This window comes from Pelophylax lessonae, assembly GCF_965119305.1.
Source record: "Pelophylax lessonae genome assembly, chromosome: 10".
In the NCBI taxonomy this organism is placed as follows: Eukaryota; Metazoa; Chordata; class Amphibia; order Anura; family Ranidae; genus Pelophylax; species Pelophylax lessonae.
This window is the reverse complement of record NC_138777.1, coordinates 14,078,889-14,100,549: the sequence shown is the minus strand read 5'-3', so window position 1 is coordinate 14,100,549 and position 21,661 is coordinate 14,078,889. Positions and strand designations below refer to the sequence as shown.

The window sequence follows — 21,661 nt, the reverse complement described above, 5'->3', positions numbered from 1 at the left end:
AGGTTCAATAGACGCCACTTAACAATGTCTCGTGTCTTGTTTTTTGCAGACAGGAAATTTCGGAAGTGAAAATATTGGATCCGGGAGTGAATGCAGCGACACCAAGGAAGTCATTAACCAGAACAAAGTCAGGTCAATGGCTACCCAGTTGCTGGCCAAGTTTGAAGAAAACGCACCAAATACGTCCATTCGGAGACAGGTAGGACCCATGACTGCAATGTGGCAGTGGCAAATTTGTGGTGGCTGTAATTTTATATGTAAAGGGCGGTGGCATCACATAAAGTATATTTGGAATGCGTTGGTGAAGTGCTGGACTCCATAGTGGGTGACAGTCAGTGGTCACAATCTTTTTTGGAGACAAATTTATGTCTACTGGTGTATCAAGAGGGGTCCCTGGAGTAGTCTGGGGAGTTTTGAAAGGATGAGCGCACCACAAGGCTTGGATAAACCTAGTAAAAAAATAAAATTCATAACACAAAAACAGAACTCCAACACATTTCGAGGGCTTAAAACTCTCGTTTCATCAGGGCTGAGAAACATAACAAAATAATATAAGCCGGGTATTGTAGACTGCAACCACCGATCTACAGAACCAGATGAATTTTGATCAGTTTATGTATCCCTTGTCTGAACAATGTTTATAAACAATATTACTTTGTATCTCTCTATCTCCCATCTAAACAAGGTTTATAAACAATGTTATTTTGAATCTCTATATCTCCTGCTTGATCAATGTTTATAAACCTTGTTTCTTTGTATCTCTCTATCTCCCATCTGAACAAGGTTTATAAACAATGTTACTTTGTATCTCTCTATTTCCAGTCTGAACAATGTTTATAAACAATATTTCTTTATATTTCTCTATCTCCAGTCTGATCAATGTTTATAAACAATGTTACTTTGTATATCTCTATCTCCAGTCTGAACAATGTTCATAAACAAAGTTTCTTTTTATCTATCTCCAGTCTGATCATTGTTTATAAGCAATTTTACTTTGCATCTCTCTATCTCCTGTCTGATCAATGTTTATAAACAACGTTACTTTTGAAGCTCTCTATCTCCTGTCTGATCAATGTTTATAAACAATGCTACTTTGAATATCTCTATCTCCAGTCTGAACAATGTTTATAAACAACATTTCTTTATATCTCTCTATCTCCAGTCTAAACAATGTTTATAAACAAAGTTTCTTTGTATCTCTCTATTTCTAGTCTGATCAATGTTTATAAACAATATTACTTTGTATCTCTCTATCTCCTGCCTGAACAATGTTTATAAACAACGTTACTTTTGAAGATCTCTATCTCCTGTCTGATCAATGTTTATAAACAGCGCTACTTTGAATATCTATATCTCCACTCTGAACAACGTTTGAAAAACCATGTTACTTTGTATCTCTCTATCTTCTGTCTGAACAATGTTTATAAACAATGTTACTATGTATCTTTCTATCCCCTTTCTGAACAATGTTTATTAACAGTGTTACTTTGTATCTTTTTATCTCCCACCTGAGAAATATTTATAAGCACTGTTACTTTGTATCTCTCTATCTCCAGTCTGAACACTGTTTATAAACATTGTTACTTTTTTATCTCTTTTTTATCTCTCTGTCATCTGAACAATGTTAATAAACACTGTGTGTCAGGGTCTCTCTTTTTAAAAGATGCTGTATTTACACAGGAACTTACAACCATTATTTTGACAATATGTGGGAGCTGCAGAAAGACAGGACATACAGTACTACACACGTTCTATGTCAGGGGTCTCCAAACTTCGGCCCTCCAGTTGTTCAGGAACTACAAATCCCATCATGCTTAGTCATGTCTGGGAATCTCAGAGTTTTACAATGCCTCCCACAATGGGATGTGTAGTTCCACAACAGGTGGAGGGCCGTAGTTTGAGGATCCCTACTCTATGTACGTTTTTCTGGGCATATAAAGTACATCCGCTGTCCACAACTGATTAAGATAGGTTGTTTTAATTTAATAGGAACTTTTGGCTGTGGTCTTCAATCTGTCTCAACATCCTAGCTAGGATCAGCTTCTTTCTTCACTTGATTATCATGTTGTCACCCGCATAACACATATGGCAAAAGAGTGGGCGCTAACACCGCCAGGCATCTCATGCTTCTGTGCAGAGAGCATGCTCACTGCTTTCTCCCAGCACAGAGACGGAGCAGTCAAAGACCGCTCCCAGACCCCACTAACAGTTGGTAGTCGGCAGGACCGGCTCTCAATCATGTGACCACTGCGATAGCCAATTACAATGGTCACATGATCGCCGATCATTTCTGCCCCCGCCCCAGACATTCAGAACCTTTTAAAGGGATACAAGAAAGACAAAATAAATGCTCCTGCGCTTGAGAGTTGCCGACAGCTAGGTTTGTAGAAGAGCGACTCTCCTTGTCTAGCCGCCTCCAAACAGGTCAGAGAAACCCAGATGGACTCTAAAAACGATACAAATGCAGCGGGCACACCGGCCTAGCGCATTAACTTTGCAACAATTTATTAAAAAAGAAATATGTGCACATCATACTCACAAATGAAATATATAATATATATATGAAACAGTCCACCAATAGTCCATGCAGCATATTCTACTGATTAGAGAAAGTGGGGTCACCCTCGAAATGCGTCGGCTTCATTTGGAGAATATGTGTATATATATATATATATATATATATATATATATATATATATGTGTGTGTGTGTGTGTATATATATATATATATATATATATATATATATATATATATACAAGCATACCCCACTTTTAAGTACACAATGGGACCTGAGCATGTATGTAAAATGAAAATGTACTTAAAGTGAAGCAATACCTTTTTTCACTTCTCAATGCATGTAAATACACTAGCTCCATAGGAAATCTTGGTCAGCTTGACATGGCATTGCTCCCAAACCATTAAGTGACAAGGACACCAAACTTGGGGAGCATGTTAAGGGGACCCAGGACTATGACATGGCAGATTACCTAGGCAAGCTGGCCGGCCACAAAACAGGATATGTTGTAGTCCTGGGTCCCCTCTCGGTGCTCCCTAAGTTTGGTATCCCTGTCACTTATGGTTTGGGAGCAGAGCCATGTCAAGCTGACCAAGATTTTCCATAGACGCCAATGTTAGACGGGTGGCAGTGCCATGTCAAGCTGACCTAGATTTCCTATAGATGTCAATGTTAAAAATCAGATGTAGTGCCATGCCAAGCTGACCAAGCTGTGTCCATATTCGTGAGTGTATGTAAAGTTGGGTATGCCTGTATACACACGTATATATATTTTTATCACGCTTGAACAAGTCATTTCGTTTGTGAGTATAATGTACACATATTTCTTTTTTTTTAATAAATTGTTGCAAAAGTAATGCACTAGGGCAGTGCGCCCTCTGTATTTTTATCCTTTTCAGGGGATGCCAGGGTGGGCGGGAAGGGGTTATTTTATCTTCCCAGCACATGGTTGAATTTCTGTGCCATATCTATAAATTATTTCTCTCTCATTCCCATTATCCCTCTAAAGCCCGTACTGACAAGTCTGCCATATTGCAGCTTCTCAATCAATGGAATCTTTGATGTTTCCAAGGAGGATTATAAAGGATTACATTCAGACACCTGGTGTTGTCCTGGGCTGTTGGTGCAACCCCCCCCCTCATTTTGTGGCGACCCCCACAGTGACATCATCCCAGGTGCCAATGCACCTGCCGCTGGCGTGATTGATCAGCCATAATGAGTGAGAGTAGTGATGTCATTGGTGTAAATCACAGACAAATCTCAAGATTCTTAGAGGGGGATTAGCACAGAGGTGGAATGCTAATGGCGCCCAACAGTGGAAACATTTTGGTAATTTCGTTGTGTTCTCTTAACCTGATTATTAGATACACAGTAAGAATATTCATGTGTTTCTATGGTTTTTTGATACTTTTTTTCCCAAATATTTCTTTATTAAATTTAGAGAAAAATTCATAAAAATACTTTTTAATACTTTGTTATGTTTTATACTTTTTGCTTCCTTAAAGCTAAATTAAGGGAGGAACAGTTGTTGTACGAATCTTTCAATTAGCTGTCATTCCTGCCTCATTCTTGTTCTCACCTCTGCTAACCTTTTCTCTCCATTTTCTGCTATTATGTTTTTTTTTTTTTTTTCTTTACCATTGCATCAATTTTGAAGGCTTTACCCCTCTCTGATAATTCCGTGCCAGAGCCTCCCCCCTGCGACCCGCCTCCCGTTAACCCTCGCTTTGCTAAACCGCAGGACCCGCCCCCTCCTCCCGTGCAGCCTCCACCGACAAGACAGGTATGGTGCCCGGTGTTTGGTTATGAGTGAGCACTTGGCTTTGCTGGAGGGTCATGGGAGGGCAGAGTTTTCATACAGGATGGGTTCGTCTGCTATGAATATTTTTTGCCGAAATTTAAAGAAATTGTGTTTTTCTTCTGAATTTGTAAAATTTTAGTAGACCGCAGTTAAGTTTTGAAAGCGAAACCTAGGCATCGGATGAAATATTGAGTTACACCTTAGCTGCGGCTTTGGATAGATTGTGGAAGGTTTAGAACCTCCACGAGGTCTGTTTCCTCACTGAAGAGTGTCCTCTAACTTCCTGTCATGGTGACACCCTCTCATGCCCTAACTCAAAGGGACAAGCTTCCCAGTGGGACATACAAAAAACAAATCTATTGAATCTGGAATTGAAGTGCTAAACCGAGATTTATTCCTCCAGATATAAATGTACTCTAATATGAGGTCAAATGAAGGACTTTGTCACAGAGCCAATATGTCTTTACCAGGGCTCGAAGATGAGGAACATCAGCTGGTTGGAGGCTGGTTGAAGAATTTTGCACCCCAACACTTGTTTGGTAAAAATAGTGTATAATTAATATTTTTTTAATTCAATCCAGCACGCTCTCCATCATCTCCATCTTCTCCATCTTCTCCATCTTCTCCGTCTTCTCCGCCTACTCCGTCTACTCCGTATTCTTCATCCTCTTCGTCCTCTTCGTCTTCTTTGTCTTCTTCGTCTTCTTCGTCTTCTTTGTCTTCTTTGTCTTCTTCATATATTCTAATGGGCAGCACAGTGGCTAAGTGGTTAGCACTTCCGCCTGGCAGCTCTAGGGTCGCCGGCTTGAATCCCAACCATGGCACTACCTGCCTGGAGTTTGAATGTTCCCCTGTGTGGCTTTGCTCACACACTCCAAAGACATGCTGGTAGGTTATGTATGCACGTGAGTTAGGCACCTTAAATTGTAAGCTCCTTGAGGGCAGGGACTGATGTGAATGTACAATATAAATGTAAAATGCTGTGTTAATTGACAGCGCTATATATGTACCTGTAAAAAATAAAAATAACAAAAAACCTTCAAGCGCCAATGAAGGTGCATTGCTTGCCTCCCAAAACGTATTGCCACTGTGACAAAGTATTTTATCTGATCTCATATTGGAATCAGTTTATATCTGGATGATTAACTCTGTGTGGCACTTCAAACTTGGATTCATTCAGTTAAAAACCAGGGAAACTGTAGAAAAATGGCCAGCCCAGAATCAAGATACCCTGTCGAAATACAACAGTTTCAACTCCATATTAGTAGGATATCCTTGGGGTTCTAGTGATCCAACTCCAGTTTCCCAACCAAAAATAAATAAAAACCTGATAGAGGTTCAAACCCAATAGTAATAATAGGCTATCATTAGGGTTCTAGTGCTACCCCTCCATTTATCCCAAGAAATTTAAACCTGAGATAGGCTCTACTCCAATACTAATAGGCTATCTTTAGGGTTCTAGTGCTACCCCTCCATTTATCCCAATAAATTTAAACCTGAGAGAAGCTCTACTCCAATACTAATAGGCTATCATTAGGGTTCTAGTGCTACCCCCCCCCCCCCCATTTATCCCAAGAAATTTAAACCTGAGAGAAGCTCTACTCCAATACTAATAGGCTATCATTAGGGTTCTAGTGCTACCCCTCCATTTATCCCAATAAATTTAAACCTGAGAGTGGCTCTACTCCAATACTAATAGGCTATCATTAGGGTTCTAGTGCTACCCCCCCCCCCCCCCATTTATCCCAAGAAATTTAAACCTGAGAGAAGCTGTACTCCAATACTAATAGGCTATCATTAGGGTTCTTGTGCTACCCCTCCATTTATCCTAATAAATTTAAACCTGAGAGAGGCTCTACTCCAATACTAATAGGCTATCATTAGGGTTCTAGTGCTACCCCTCCATTTATCCCAATAAATTTAAACCTGAGAGAGGCTCTACTCCAATACTAATAGGCTATCATTAGGGTTCTAGTTCTACCCCCCCCCCCCATTTATCCCGAGAAATTTAAACCTGAGAGAGGCTCTACTCCAATACTAATAGGCTACCCTTAGGGTTCTTGTGCTACCCCCCTCTATTTATCCCAAGAAATTTAAATCTAAGGATTTCTTGGGTAAAATGGAGAGGTAGCACAAGATCCCTTAGGATAGCTTATTAGAATTGGGGTAGAACCTCCATCAGTTTTAAATTTCTTTGGATAAATGGAGGGTAGCACAAAACCCTAAGAGAGGTTCTACCCCAATACTAATAAGCTATCCTTAGGGTTCTAGTGCTAACCCTCCATTTTACCCAAGAAATAAAAACCTGAGAGAGGTTTTAACTCCTTAATAGGATATTCTTAGGGTTCTTGTGCTACCTCTCCATTTCCTGCCAAGAGATAAAAACCCGATAGAGGTTCTAACCCTTCCACATTAAATCCAGAACTAGTTGGGCTTCCAAATACTAAAAAAAAATCCAGCAGCCTTTGAAAGGGGACACCTCACAAACAGAGGTGTTTCGAGTTTGGCTATTTAGGAAAGGAAATGGATGATCTTTAAACTAGCGATTGGCATGAAGTGCATGGTGTTTGGCCTATAACGAGGATATAACGAGGACCCTACTTTTTATTCAAAGTGTTTACCAGTTTCAGGGAATAGCTAGGACTCCACAAGTACTCAGACCACCACCTTTGCCATCCATGTCCACTGCCCCTCCTGTGACCAGGGTGAGGGCTGCAGTGACCGTCCCCAGGAGGGCAGACCCACCTATGAGGAGGCAGTCAAGAGAAGAGGTTGAACGACCCTCCAGTCCAGCAGAAGAGGGGGACTCCCTCAGCTCTGCCTGTCCCTCTGCTCTTCTGCTTACCGGCATCTTGGAGCGTCTCCAGCACATCGAAGAGAAGGCGCAGCAGGTGACAAAGCCAACCCATTCACATAGGGGGGTCAGGGTATAAGTAGTACATCTGTGGGTAAAAATAACTGACTAAGGTCGCACCTTTAAAGTTGACCTAATCCTAAATGGATGGCATTTAGTTTGCCAGGTTTTTTCATTATTTATTTTTTAAGCTATTTCCATCTCAGAGGTGCTGATGTCCTTCAGCCACTTCTGTCTACATGCACATCAATTGCACATTATTGTATTGGACTGGCTTTCTGATAGTGACAAAGGTGGCCATCCCTGTGCAGTGCATGTAGCTGAAGTCTCCACCAAGGGTGCAGAAGCAGAAATGGGAGATGGTTGTCACCCCATAATGGGAAGAGCCTGAACAAGGACCTTCATGGTAGGATCACCAAGGATTAATGTAACCCCTTTCTGGTGCCCCCAGAATCTAAATGGCAGAAAGCCAGGATGAGCTTTCTGATCATGTGACTGCCCTCACAACAGTCACATGACTGGAAGCTCTCGACGCAACGGGAGCTGGCCGTGATAGCTTAGTTACTGTTGCTGTTCCCCATGGACACATATGTAGGGAACCAATTAAATATGCAGGCTCTGCTACACAACAGTTGTGTCTTGCTGAGCTTCATACCTCTTTGCACGTCTACAATAGTATTTAATAATTGGTGGCCAGAATCAATGTGATCCTTGCCTAGGCTAGGCTGCTCAGGAGCAGGGTGTTTTTACTTGTGTAATATGGCCCTATTTGTTCACACTGAAGTGAATATCATTGACAGGTCTACTTTACGGGAATTTTTACCCAGGATAGTACTACTAACACATTCCTAACATGATACTCCACTAAATTCACTGCAAACCTAAATCAAAGAGTTACTTTATGAGAAAGAGTTACTATTGGCGCTTTTCCACTGCATGGAGCCGAACGGTTCGGCACGCTTTTGTGCTTTTCCACTGCTGGTACCGCATGGTATAGTGTCGGAACGGTTCGGTACGGTACGGTACGGCCACGCTTTTCCACTGCATGGAACCGAACGGTACGGTACGGCTCTGAAAAAACAGTACCTACTCGATTGTGGTTCCAACAGGTACCATAACTGGTACCATATCCCACAATCCTTTGCATGTGCATTCCAGCCACTGATTGGTCAGAGAATCACACCCACCCCGTTGTTATCCCACCCACTTAACTTTAGTACCACTTTAGTGGAAAAGCAAACCATACCGCACCGTACCGTACCGTTCCAACACCGTACCATGCGGTACCAGCAGTGGAAAAGCAAACCGGGCCAAGCAGGGCCGAGTAGAGCCGAGCCGGTACTTGCAGTGGAAAAGGGCCATAGTAGTGTTCATCATCGATGTATGTAAAAGGCATGGTAACTATTAAAATAATTAAATATTTGACATTCAAGGAACTTTGGCCAGTTGTTCGTTAGGTTGTCATTTTAGGTGAAGTGGGCTCTTCGTCTGATAGTAGTCAGTTGTGTATTGGATATAGTTCATCCCGAAATTAAGAAGACATTAGATGAATTTCATGAACTCAGATGGCCTTGGTCAAATCCAAATTTTAGTCTTATTTTTGGTCGTTTGGATTTCCGAAAGGCTTCTAGGAGAAAGGGACCATGGTGGCTACAAGGACATGTCTGCCTTATATCTGCTGTTCCTTGGTCACCCGGAGCTTGACTGCCAGTGCCTCCAGGACCCACCTTCTAAAAATTTTTGGTACATTTTTGAAGAACCTTGGGAACATTTTTGAAGGAAATGGCTTAGGATGTTTTTGGCCCCATCAACTCATCAGGCTGCCAGGAGTTTCCCAAACCATGCTGCACAGTGAACCTTTTTGGAGCCTGGTTTGGATTCCCGTTGACTTGAGTGGGACTTCTGGTTGTGAAAATACAAATTTCAGAGGTTTTTAAAAAACATTAAATCGAGCCACAGCTAATTGAACTTTACTTTTTGCTGATCTCCAGTGTTGGATAATACTCACTGTTGTGTGAAATATACATGCTTATAGACATTTCCATCCTGGGACACAATTAACCTTGCCAGCAGTCCACCTAAGCCCACCCAGTGACCAGGCAGTTCTACCAAACCCTGCCCATGTACTGGAGAGCGCTGCTAAACCCACAAATCTGAAGGCACATCATCAAGTAGACCAGTGGTCCCCAAACTGCAGCCCAATTGCCGGATGTGACCCTTTGCTTGCTTTTATGAAGCCCTTGGGGCATTATTCCCCCCCACTGTCAGCAACAGTGGGCCATAGGTCCTGCCACTCTATTCCTCCCAGTAACACCAATGATGGGCACTATTCCTCCCACTGACACCAACGATGGGCACTATTCCTCCCACTGACACCAACGATGCAGCACTATTCCTCCCACTGACACCAATGATGGAGCACTATTCCCCCGCTGACACCAATGATGGGCACTATTCCTCCCACTGACACCAATGATGGGCACTATTCCTCCCACTGACACCAATGATGGGGCACTATTCCTCTCACTGACACCAACGATGGGGCACTAGTCCCCCCCCCCCCCCCCCACTGATACTAGTAATGGGGCACTATTCCTCCCACTTCCACCAATAATGGAGCACCATTCCACCAATGATGGGGCACTATTCCTCCCACTGACACCAGTAATGGGGCACTATTCCTCCCACTGACACCAATGATGGGGCATTATTCCCCCACTGTCAGCAACAGTGGGCCATAGGTCCTGCCACTCTTTTCCTCCCACTAACAACAATGATGGGCACTATTCATCTCACTGACACCAGCGATGGAGCACTATTCCTCCAACTTACACCAGTGATGGGGCACTATTCTTCCCACTGACACCAACGATGGGGCACTACTCCACCCACTGACACCATTGATGGGGCACTATTCCTCCCACTGACACTAATGATGGGCCATTATTCTCCCACTGACACCAATGATGGGGCACTATTCCTCCCTCTGACACTAATGACGGGGCACTATTCCTCCCACTGACACCAATGACGGGGCACTATTCCTCCCACTGACACCAATGACGGGGCACTATTCCTCCCACTGACACCAATGATGGGGCATTATTCCCCCACTGTCAGCAACAGTGGGCCATAGGTCCTGCCACTCTTTTCCTCCCACTAACAACAATGATGGGCACTATTCATCCCACTGACACCAGCGATGGAGCACTATTCCTCCAACTTACACCAGTGATGGGGCACTATTCTTCCCACTGACACCAACGATGGGGCACTACTCCACCCACTGACACCATTGATGGGGCACTATTCCTCCCACTGACACTAATGATGGGCCATTATTCTCCCACTGACACCAATGATGGGGCACTATTCCTCCCACTGACACCAATGACGGGGCACTATTCCTCCCACTGACACCAATGACGGGGCACTATTCCTCCCACTGACACCAATGATAGGGCACTATTCCTCCCCCCCAATACCAAAAATGGGGAACTGTTTAATCTCACTTACACCAGATCATTTTCTACTTCCACTGGCCACAGTCTTGCCCCCTAAAGTTTGAAGGACAGTAAACTGGCCCTTTGTTTAGAAAGTTTGGAGACCCCTGAAGTAGACCAGTGAAAAGGAGATCTGAAGATTTCCCCCACAGGTCAGGAAGTCTTCTTTCGTGATAACGAGCACCACCAACTTCCTGGGACGTATTTTTCTGCAAACAGCCCACCCATCCCCCCCCATACTTGGTGAAGCCTTATGAGCCAAAAATGGATGATGATGTGGAACAATGCGTTGGACGCTTTAATTGTATGAGTAAATACAATAAAAAATAACTTGGTTCTGTAAACACATCAGAACTCTCACATACATGTTTGTGAACAATATAGATCTTTTCCATAAAAGTAACGATTTTATTAGGTTTACTGGTCCTTTAACAATAATCTTTCAGCATGCGCTGACCCTTTCATGCACCATCAATGCTTTTCCACTAACCAGTAATGCTTTTTACACAATACTCACAGAGGAAACGTATTTCAGAAAAGCTCCTTGGTTGTTATTTGCTATATTCCTTGTATTTCTGATAGTAGTAGTAGGTGCCAATCAAATGAATGGCATCTGAAATGTGCATTGTGCGATTTATCATTCACACCTGGGAAATTTTCAAATCACTGGCAGAATTGCGGTGATTCTGCCCACAATTCAAAGCGCCCATGTGTGAATGCAGCCTTAGGACCCTTAGATGGGGCTGAGGAGCTTACGAAATACGTCTTTGTAACAAGAGATACAAAGTAACAATTCTAGAGAACACTAGAGTAACCATTGGTTACATTTATTTGCCGATTCCATTGATTACATTTACGTAAGACATATTTCCTATGCTCATCAGCTCCATCTAGTGGCCGTAATGCAATATTTTACTGCTGCCCATGATAAAAGAACATTCGTTCAGAAGAGAAAAGCTTGTTTTTGCCTTATTTACACAGAATGCATGTGCAGATTCACTGAACAAATAGCTATGGAATTTTATGTTAGAAATAGACCCCTTATTTAGGGTGTTGGAGATCAGGCTTGCATGTTAGTCCTCCAGTTACATAGACCACAAGGGTAACCGTGTGAATAAGTGGACCGTCACTTGAATTGATTAGTAAACTTATCCGAGGGATCAATATTTCTACCCTCCAACGAGCAAGCACCATGGCGTGACTTTAGCAAATAAGATCCTGGTGGTTGAACGTCGGGTGATCTGCGCTGTGCATGTCCTGAATCTTCACTCTTTTCCTGAAAACTGGTGCAAAAGAATAAACGATTATAATTTGTATTAAAAGTTTTGACAAAACTGATTCATCGCAATTAGAGATGAAATAAATCGAATCACAAACCTGGCAAATAATCAGACTGCTAATTTTTTAGATTGGTTGAAGATTTGCAGTCAATCTGCAGAGAACTGTCCAGTCTGTAGACCACCATGGCTCCTGAGTGGCTCGGTCCTCCGCAGATCAGACGTATTTCTTTTGCGCCGGTTCTGCGTCTCCATCTGTCTTTTCTTGTTTCATTTTTCTCTCTCTTTTCTTCTCTCTCCGTCCTTCGCCGGCAGAAAAGGGCTCAAGCTTTGGCCATCAGAGATTTCCATAAAAAGAACATTAGGGAGAAGGCAGCGCACTTGGCCTCCATGTTCGGTCGCTCGGACATCCCGCAGGTGAATATTCCGGAGTGTTCTGCATGCCGCCATCAGTGTGATACATAATACTCGGCATCTGCTCACATGATAATAACCTGATTACCAGAACATCAGATATTACCAGAATTATTGGATGGGTTAGCCACATATTGGGATATACTTCAGTCTTGCACAGTTGTACCGGCTCCTCTCCTGGACTGAAATGGCTTCCTCTGATTTCACCGCACACTGCGAGCTTCTCACTAGGTGCATTAGAAGCTGCAGCAAGTCACACAGAGCTACCTCATTTTATGGCTGGAGGTCGTTCGGTATCATCTAGCTCAGGGGTGTCCAACCCCAGTTTTTAGCATGTGGCCCAAGCCAGGGCTGGGAAAAGGGGTGGGCCGGAGGAGTGACTGCCCTGGGCACTGTGGTATCATGTGAGCTGGGGGGGGGCACCACAAGGAGATTGGGGGTGGGGATTTGTGTTGGGAGAGGAGTTTAGGGAACAGCAAGGGGTAAGAATTTTTTTAAGGTGGGGAAATTTTGGGGGTGGGGGGTGTTGCTAGGAGTGGTGATTTGACGGGGATGATTTGTGTTGGGAGGGAGGGGAATTTTTCTTTTTTTTTTTATTCGGGGGGGGGGGGCTTGCTAGTAGGGATGATTGGGGGGGGGGGTATTTGTGCTAGGAGAGGAAAATTGGGGGAAGGGAATTTATGCTAGGAGGGGGAATTGGGGGTGGATTTGAACTGGAAGGGGGGATTTGTGCTGGGGGATTTGCAAACACAGCAGCCTTGATGGCAGACACTGACAAGGCTGACCCATGCACATATGTTGGAGCACCAAGGATGCCGTGCAAAAATAGCAGCTGCAGTAGCCTACATTGACAAGCCAGGCAAATGCACGTCTGGAGGGAGGGATTCTGAGGCTGCCATGTTTGCAATAGCATCAGGGAATGCAAGGGCCCCAGGTAAGTAAGTGATGCATGGCCGGTTCTAAGGGTGTGCTGGAGGAGAAGCATCCCCCCCCCCCCCCCCAGATTACAAGTGCACCTCCTAAAGCTCCCTGCCTCCCCACACATCACATAAATAGGCTACATTCACATAGGCGATTAGCGACAGTGCAAATTACAGTAGCAGTTCCACTTGTGGCTTTGTGGGGCACGATTCCTCCCACTGACACCAACAATGGGGCACTATTTACAAAGGTTGAACTGGATGGACTATTGCCTTTATTCAACCTTGCCAACTATGAAACTATTCCTCCCACTGACACCAACAATGGGGCACTATTCCTCCCACTGACACCAACGATGGGGCACTATTCCTCCCACTGACACCAATAATGGGGCACTATTCCTCCCACTGACACCAATAATGGGGCACTATTCCCCCCACTGACACCAATAATGGGGCACTATTCCTCCCACTGACACCAATGATGGGGCACTATTCCTCCCACTGACACCAATGATGGGGCACTATTCCTCCCACTTCCACCAATGATGGGCACTATTCCACCCACTGACACCAATGATGGGGCACTATTCCTCCCACTGACACCAATGATGGGACACTATTCCTCCCACTGACACCAATGATGGGGCAATATTCCTCCCACTGACACCAATGATGGGGCACTATTCCTCCCACTTCCACCAATGATGGGCACTATTCCTCCCACTTACACCAATGATGGGGCACTATTCCTCCCACTGACACCAATGATGGGGCACTATTCCTCCCACTGACACTAATGATGGGCCACACCCCAAACGCGTTAAGCTCTGCTCCTGGAGCCTAGTCATGGGGTTCCACTATAGATGTTTGCTATGATTGTTTGGGACATAGACAAGCTCCCTTCCCGGTTGGCAATCACATCGGTGGGCAAAGGATCAGTGTTCCTGCATAGCCTGAGCGGCTCACATTCACATCCTTTGGTCCTCCCAAGAGCCATCCCACCGCCAGCATCATTACTGAGGGCCCTTGGGAGGAGTACTGAGGCAGGGGGCTGTGATGTTTTCCGGAAGCCCCTCCCACCAGCCATGATCTGCCTGCATTGGATAGAGAAGCATAGAGATCGAGTGATGAAGTCAGTGGGTATTTAATAAGGTATGTAATGAAAAGGGAAAGGTTGATGGGGGATGGGGGGGTGGGGGGGTAAGTCAAGAGATGAGCAGATTAAACTTCAGCTTTCATGTGCAATGCCTTATAATACCGTTGTTTTAATATTTTGTTGTATGGCTTCTGCTCTGCACAGGATAAACTCTCCGCTCCCCGCTTACCTCATTTCTCCTCTAAAATTCCGCTCTTTGATCCCCGAATTCCTGATCTTTCTACTCCTCCATCTCCATCTGCCACTGACTCCGCCCCCGACAACGCTCAGTCTAAAGAGGTAATACCGCATGTCTGTGTGCAAAATTAAATCACTTAAAGTTTTCCTAAAGCCAAAACTTTTTTTTGTGCTGCCTGTGTTGGATATGTGCAATTAGTTTTGGTCCAAATATAAATTCGGATGAATTTTTGGTTATGTGGAGCTTTGGATGTATCCGAATTCCAGAATGAAATAGTCATGAATTTTGTTGAAATTTGTTTATTTAATTTTGTTTATTTATTATGTAACGAATTCCAAATTTTCGGAATGATTCAAATTCGGATCGGGCAAAAATTGATCGACCGATTCAAATTCCATGTGAAGAATAGCTGATTGTTAAGGAGCGGGCCAGGAAGTCGGCTGCGTCCTAACATTTCAGCTGTCAAAATGGGAGCTGAAATGTAAACAAAAGAATGCCGGCAATAGAAAATTCTGAAAAAAAGTTTGGGGTTTCCCCCCAATACGGGTCTGGTATGGATTTGGAGGGGAACCCCATTCTAAAATGTAAAAAAAAAAAACAAAATGGCATGGGATCCCCCCAAAATCCATACCAGACTCTTATCCAATCATGCAGCCCGACAGGCCAGGAAAGGGGGGTGGTCAAGTGCCCTCCCTTCCTCCTCCTGCAGCATAAAAGGCCACATGCCCTCAATATGGGGGTGTGCTTTGGGGGAGGGGAGGGACTCTGATATAGATTGGGGGGGGGGGCCCACATTGTTTTTTACTGGCATTCTTTTGTTTACATTTCTGCTGTCAGTGGGGAAGCCCGCTAACAGCTGATGAGTCATTGGTTGTTAGGGACATGGCAGCTCGCTTCCCGGCCCACTCCTTAACAATTTGCATATTGTAAAGCGCTGCGCAAACTGTTGGCGCTATATAAATCCTGTATAATAATAATAATAATAATTGGTTATTTTTTACACCGAATACGAATCGTTCCGAAAATTTGGAATTCATTGGAAAATGAATAAACAGAAAGAAATTGAATGAAATGAAACGAAACCAAAGGAATTCCAAAACAAATTAATGAAAGGAAATTAGTAACATAACAAAAACTAAATACACATTTTTCTGTTCTGCACAAGTCTAGTCTGTGTACTGTTGGAGCCCAGGTGGGAGATTCTGGGCTATGCAGCTGCACATATATAAAGGGGAGGGATGCCTATGACATCATTGACCTATGAACACGTGGCCACTGACATCCACATAATATGGTCATGGGCCCTTATTAGGACAATGATGTCACGAACATCCCCTCCCCTTTGTGTATGCCAGCTACAGAGTGGGGAATCTCATGCCTGCAACTTATTGGCTCAGCAACTACTTGAAAAAGTACCTTTGGGATGAATTAGAGTGCAGACTGCGAGCCAGGCCTTCTCATCCAACATCAGTGCCTAATCTCATAAATGCACTTCTGGAAGAATGGTCAAACATTCCCATAGACACACTCCTAAACCTCGTGGACAGCCTTCCCAGAAGAGTTGAAGCTGTTATAGCTGCAAAGGGTGGGCCAACTTCATATTGAACCCTACGGACTAAGACTGGGATGCCATTAAAGTTCATGTGGGTGTAAAGGCAGGCGTCCCAATACTTTTGACTATATAGTGTATATATATATATATATAAACACACACACGAGAACTCTAAATTTTCCACTTTTGTTGGTACATATTTGTCCTCCCAGGTTTCCCCCGGTGTACATCTCTTGTCATATTCTTATTCCTCTCATCTGCTACTTTATAACTTTTGTTTTGTTATTTTGTTTATTTTTTGTATCATTGGATATAACTCTCCTCTCTGTCTACTCTCCCCTCCACAGACTTCTCTCCTCTCACCTGATTTATCCCCTCTCTCCTCTCCAATCCCTTTCTTTGGGCCTCCTGCTTCCCCTTCTCCTTCATCTCCATCTTTTGCTGTCTCCGCCCACTGTGACGCTCAGTCTAAAAAGCTGCTGCAACATGTAAGTCGGGTTCTGGTTCTGCCCAGAATGTCCATTTCTGGTCGATAACCTCATGAATGGGACAACAGAAAAACAAAATCTACATTACCAACATCCAGGGTTTTCCTTTCAACTTCTGGTCATATATTGGACATCATTTCTGGTGAAATAAATGCCAATTACCTTTAGGTGATAGAAGATAGGAAATATATTAAAGGGTTTCACCACCTAAATGTGACATGTACAGGAGAGGTCTGATGAGTACAGGAGAGGTCTGATGAGTACAGGAGAGGTCTGATGAGTACAGTGGAGGTCTGATGAGTACAGGAGAGGTCTGATGAGTACAGGAGAGGTCTGATGAGTACAGGAGAGGTCTGATGAGTACAGGTGAGGTCTGATGAGTACAGGAGAGGTCTGATGAGTACAGGTGAGGTCTGATGAGTACAGGAGAGGTCTGATGAGTTCCCACTGTCTGTTCAGAAGAGTGGAGACAATATTTTCATGCCTGTTCATGTTCCTGCCCACCTTGTAGACATGGATGTACCCTTCCACCTTGTAGTTTTGAGTGTTCCTGCCCATGTTGTAGTTTTGGGAGTTCCTGCCCATGTTGTAGTTTTGGGAGTTCCTGCCCATGTTGTAGTTTTGGGAGTTCCTACCCACCTTGTAATTTGGGGTGTTCTCATCCTTGCAGTTTTGAGTGTTCCTGCCTATCATGTAGTTTTATGTGTTCTCACCCACCTTGTATTTTTATGTTCTCTCACCGACATGGCAGTTTTTGGGTATCCTGCCCACCTTTTTTTGTTCCCCCCCCCCATCTTATAATTTTGGGTGTACCTGTCCATCTTTTAGTTTTGGGTGTTCCTGACTACCTTCTAGTTTTGGGAGTTCCTACCCACCCTGTAGTTTTGGGTGTTCTCACCCACCTTGTAGTTTTGGGTGTCTACATTGTAGGTTTGGATTTTCCTGCCTACCATGTAGTTTTAAGCGTTCTCACCCACTGTGCAGTTTTGAGTATTCCTGGCCACCTTTTAGTTTAGGGAGTTCCAATCACCTTGTATTGTTGGGTGTTCCTGCCCACCTTGTAGTTTGGGTGTTCCCGCCCATCCTTGTAGTGTTGTGTGTTCCTGACCATCTTGTAATTTAGGGTGTTCTGGCCCACCTTGTAGTGTTGTGTGTTCTTACCCACCTTGTAGTGTTGGGTGTTCCTGCCCATCTTGTAATTTGGGGTGTTCTGGCCCACCTTGTAGTGTTGGGTGTTCTGGCCCACCTTGTAGTGTTGGGTGTTCTGGCGCACCTTGTAGTGTTGGGTGTTCTGGCGCACCTTGTAGTGTTGGGTGTTCTGGCCCTCCTTGTAGTGTTGTGTGTTCTGGCGCACCTTGTAGTTTTGGGGTGTTCTGGCCCACCTTGTAGTGTTGGGTGTTCTGGCGCACCTTGTAGTGTTGGGTGTTCTGGCGCACCTTGTAGTGTTGGGTGTTCTGGCGCACCTTGTAGTGTTGGGTGTTCTGGCGCACCTTGTAGTGTTGGGGTGTTCTGGCCCACCTTGTAGTGTTGTGTGTTCTGGCGCACCTTGTAGTGTTGGGGTGTTCTGGCCCTCCTTGTAGTGTTGGGTGTTCTGGCGCACCTTGTAGTGTTGGGTGTTCTGGCGCACCTTGTAGTGTTGGGGTGTTCTGGCCCACCTTGTAGTGTTGTGTGTTCTGGCGCACCTTGTAGTGTTGGGGTGTTCTGGCCCACCTTGTAGTGTTGTGTGTTCTGGCGCACCTTGTAGTGTTGGGTGTTCTGGCGCACCTTGTAGTGTTGGGTGTTCTGGCGCACCTTGTAGTGTTGGGTGTTCTGGCCCACCTTGTAGTGTTGGGTGTTCTGGCGCACCTTGTAGTGTTGGGTGTTCCGGCCCACCTTATAGTGTTGGGTGTTCCTGCCCACCTTATAGTGTTGGGTGTTTCTACCTACCATGAAGTGTTGGGTGTTCCTGCCCACCTTATAGTGTTGGGTGTTCCTACCTACCTTGAAGTGTTGGGTGTTCCTGCCCACCTTATAGTATTGGGTGTTCCTGCCTACCTTGTAGTGTTTGGTGTTCCTGCCTACCTTGTAGTGTTTGGTGTTCCTGCCCACCTTGTAGTGTTGGGTGTTCCTGCCCACCTTATAGTGTTGGGTGTTCCTGCCCACCTTATAGTGTTGGGTGTTCCTGCCCACCTTATAGTGTTGGGTGTTCCTGCCCACCTTATAGTGTTGGGTGTTCCTACCTACCTTGAAGTGTTGGGTGTTCCTGCCCACCTTATAGTATTGGGTGTTCCTGCCTACCTTGTAGTGTTTGGTGTTCCTGCCTACCTTGTAGTGTTTGGTGTTCCTGCCCACCTTGTAGTGTTGGGTGTTCCTGCCCACCTTATAGTGTTGGGTGTTCCTGCCCACCTTATAGTGTTGGGTGTTCCTGCCCACCTTATAGTGTTGGGTGTTCCTGCCCACCTTATAGTGTTGGGTTTTCCTGCCCACCTTATAGTGTTGGGTGTTCCTGCCCACTGTATAGTATTGGGTGTTCCTGCCTACCTTGCAGTGTTGGGTGTTCCTGCCCACCTTGCAGTGTTGAGTGTTCCTGCCCACCTTGTAGTGTTGAGTGTTCCTGCCCATCTTGTAATTTGGGGCATTCTGGCTCACTTTGTAGTGTTGGGTGTTCTGGCGCACCTTGTAGTGTTGGGGTGTTCTGGCCCTCCTTGTAGTGTTGTGTGTTCTGGCGCACCTTGTAGTGTTGGGTGTTCTGGCGCACCTTGTAGTGTTGGGTGTTCTGGCGCACCTTGTAGTGTTGGGTGTTCTGGCGCCCCTTGTAGTGTTGGGTGTTCTGGCGCACCTTGTAGTGTTGGGGTGTTCTGGCCCACCTTGTAGTGTTGGGTGTTCTGGCGCACCTTGTCGTGTTGGGTGTTCCGGCCCACCTTATAGTTTTGGGTGTTCCTGCCCACCTTATAGTGTTGGGTGTTTCTACCTACCATGAAGTGTTGGGTGTTCCTGCCCACCTTATAGTGTTGGGTGTTCCTACCTACCTTGAAGTGTTGGGTGTTCCTGCCCACCTTATAGTATTGGGTGTTCCTGCCTACCTTGTAGTGTTTGGTGTTCCTGCCTACCTTGTAGTGTTTGGTGTTCCTGCCCACCTTGTAGTGTTGGGTGTTCCTGCCCACCTTATAGTGTTGGGTGTTCCTGCCCACCTTATAGTGTTGGGTGTTCCTGCCCACCTTATAGTGTTGGGTGTTCCTGCCCACCTTATAGTGTTGGGTGTTCCTACCTACCTTGAAGTGTTGGGTGTTCCTGCCCACCTTATAGTATTGGGTGTTCCTGCCTACCTTGTAGTGTTTGGTGTTCCTGCCTACCTTGTAGTGTTTGGTGTTCCTGCCCACCTTGTAGTGTTGGGTGTTCCTGCCCACCTTATAGTGTTGGGTGTTCCTGCCCACCTTATAGTGTTGGGTGTTCCTGCCCACCTTATAGTGTTGGGTTTTCCTGCCCACCTTATAGTGTTGGGTGTTCCTGCCCACTGTATAGTATTGGGTGTTCCTGCCTACCTTGCAGTGTTGGGTGTTCCTGCCCACCTTGTAGTGTTGAGTGTTCCTGCCCACCTTGTAGTGTTGAGTGTTCCTGCCCATCTTGTAATTTGGGGCATTCTGGCTCACTTTGTAGTGTTGGGTGTTCCGGCCCACCCTGTAGTTTTCGTAGTTCCAGTCCACCTTGTAGTGTTGGGAGTTCCAGCCCACCTTGCAGTTTTGGGTGTTCCTACCCACATTGTAGTTTTAGGTGTTACTGCCCACCTTGATAATTACAACTTTTTCCTATAAACACAAAAACAGAAGCCAGTGGTGCAATATAAACCCCAATGCAAAATAGCTTTATTATTCCGGAGAAGCAAAATAACGCCCTGCCTGGGACCTCCTCCTCCACAACTAAGCCCAGTTTTGTGTGAAGGGAAAGGCCTTTTCGGGGGAAAGGTCTGAACGTCTGACAATGTTTTTACTGGTATCTTCCTCCCCCGGACGTAAAATCCCCCCAATGGGGTCACAACAAAAAAATTGATAAAATGTAACTCCCCTTTTTTGATATACTGGAAATATTTAGAGCCCTTTGAGCCCCCTAATATCAGAGCACTCCCGGTTTTGTTCAAGGCCTTTCCCTTGGGTTGTTGTGGGTTCAACACAGTCTGTAGATTTGAATAGACAAGTTCTTTCTGGTCTGATGTTCACCCTGAGCAGTACAAAACTCCGTAATATGAAATATGAAGGTTTTCTACCCACACATCTCTCCACACAAATCCATTTACCATGGCTTGGGGGATGGGAAGATGGGTCCCTTTCTACATTTGCCTTGTGCTGTTTCTTACATAATGATTTAAATTGAGGAAGATTCTCCCTGAGAAAATATGTGTTTGTTATGCAAGGGAAATATCTTCACACAAATTCCGTATTGTATTCAGAGGAACATAAATACCCTTTAGTGGTTGTTTATCTGTCTGTCTGCAAGTATCTGTCTTGAAAATCAAAAAGACATAAAGTATATCAATAGATAGATAAAAAGGGAATATATCAAAGCATAGATAGGTCTGGGGTTATCTGAGGTCATAGAGTAAAGCTCTGACAGCTTCATATTTCAGGCAGTGGAGAAGGATGGCGAATGGTTTGGGCAATATACAGAGTTTAGGCTTGTGTGGGCGGGGTATGTTGGTGACCCCAAAAAAATAAGGGCAGGGTAAGGAAATGGTGTCACACTGTTCGGTGTACAATGGTTACATACTGTAGCTCGGGGAACACTGAGAATAGATACCCAAAAGTAATAGAAGATGTAACATTCTACAGATACTTTATCCTGCTGTAAAGGGTATTTTTTAATTGACTGAAGTTCCCTTCAATGCAGAGAGCGTCCGATGGAGAGGCCCAGATTAGGCGCAAGTTGTTTTTTCCCGACCCGGGCCAGGTACTCCGCTGATTATCATGTAATGTGTGCATGGCCAGATCTGCACGTCTAACCCAGCCTGGCTCTTCTGCACTGTGTG

At 44.8% G+C, this 21,661-nt stretch overlaps 1 protein-coding gene across 4 annotated transcripts in view; it reads left to right on the top strand.

Annotated features, from left to right (window-relative positions):
• MICAL2 (microtubule associated monooxygenase, calponin and LIM domain containing 2) overlaps positions 1-21,661 on the top strand; it is a 398,277-nt gene that overhangs the window by 204,633 nt on the left and 171,983 nt on the right. For 2 of the 4 annotated variants that reach the window (XM_082270279.1, XM_082270278.1), the window contains exons 16-22: positions 50-199; positions 4,174-4,299; positions 6,942-7,208; positions 12,267-12,368; positions 14,589-14,723; positions 16,522-16,662; positions 21,508-21,582. In XM_082270279.1, coding sequence (XP_082126405.1) covers positions 50-199; positions 4,174-4,299; positions 6,942-7,208; positions 12,267-12,368; positions 14,589-14,723; positions 16,522-16,662; positions 21,508-21,582 — 996 coding nt within the window. The remainder of the gene's footprint in view (positions 1-49; positions 200-4,173; positions 4,300-6,941; positions 7,209-12,266; positions 12,369-14,588; positions 14,724-16,521; positions 16,663-21,507; positions 21,583-21,661) is intronic. The other 2 variants (XM_082270276.1, XM_082270277.1) reach the window with 2 other exon arrangements.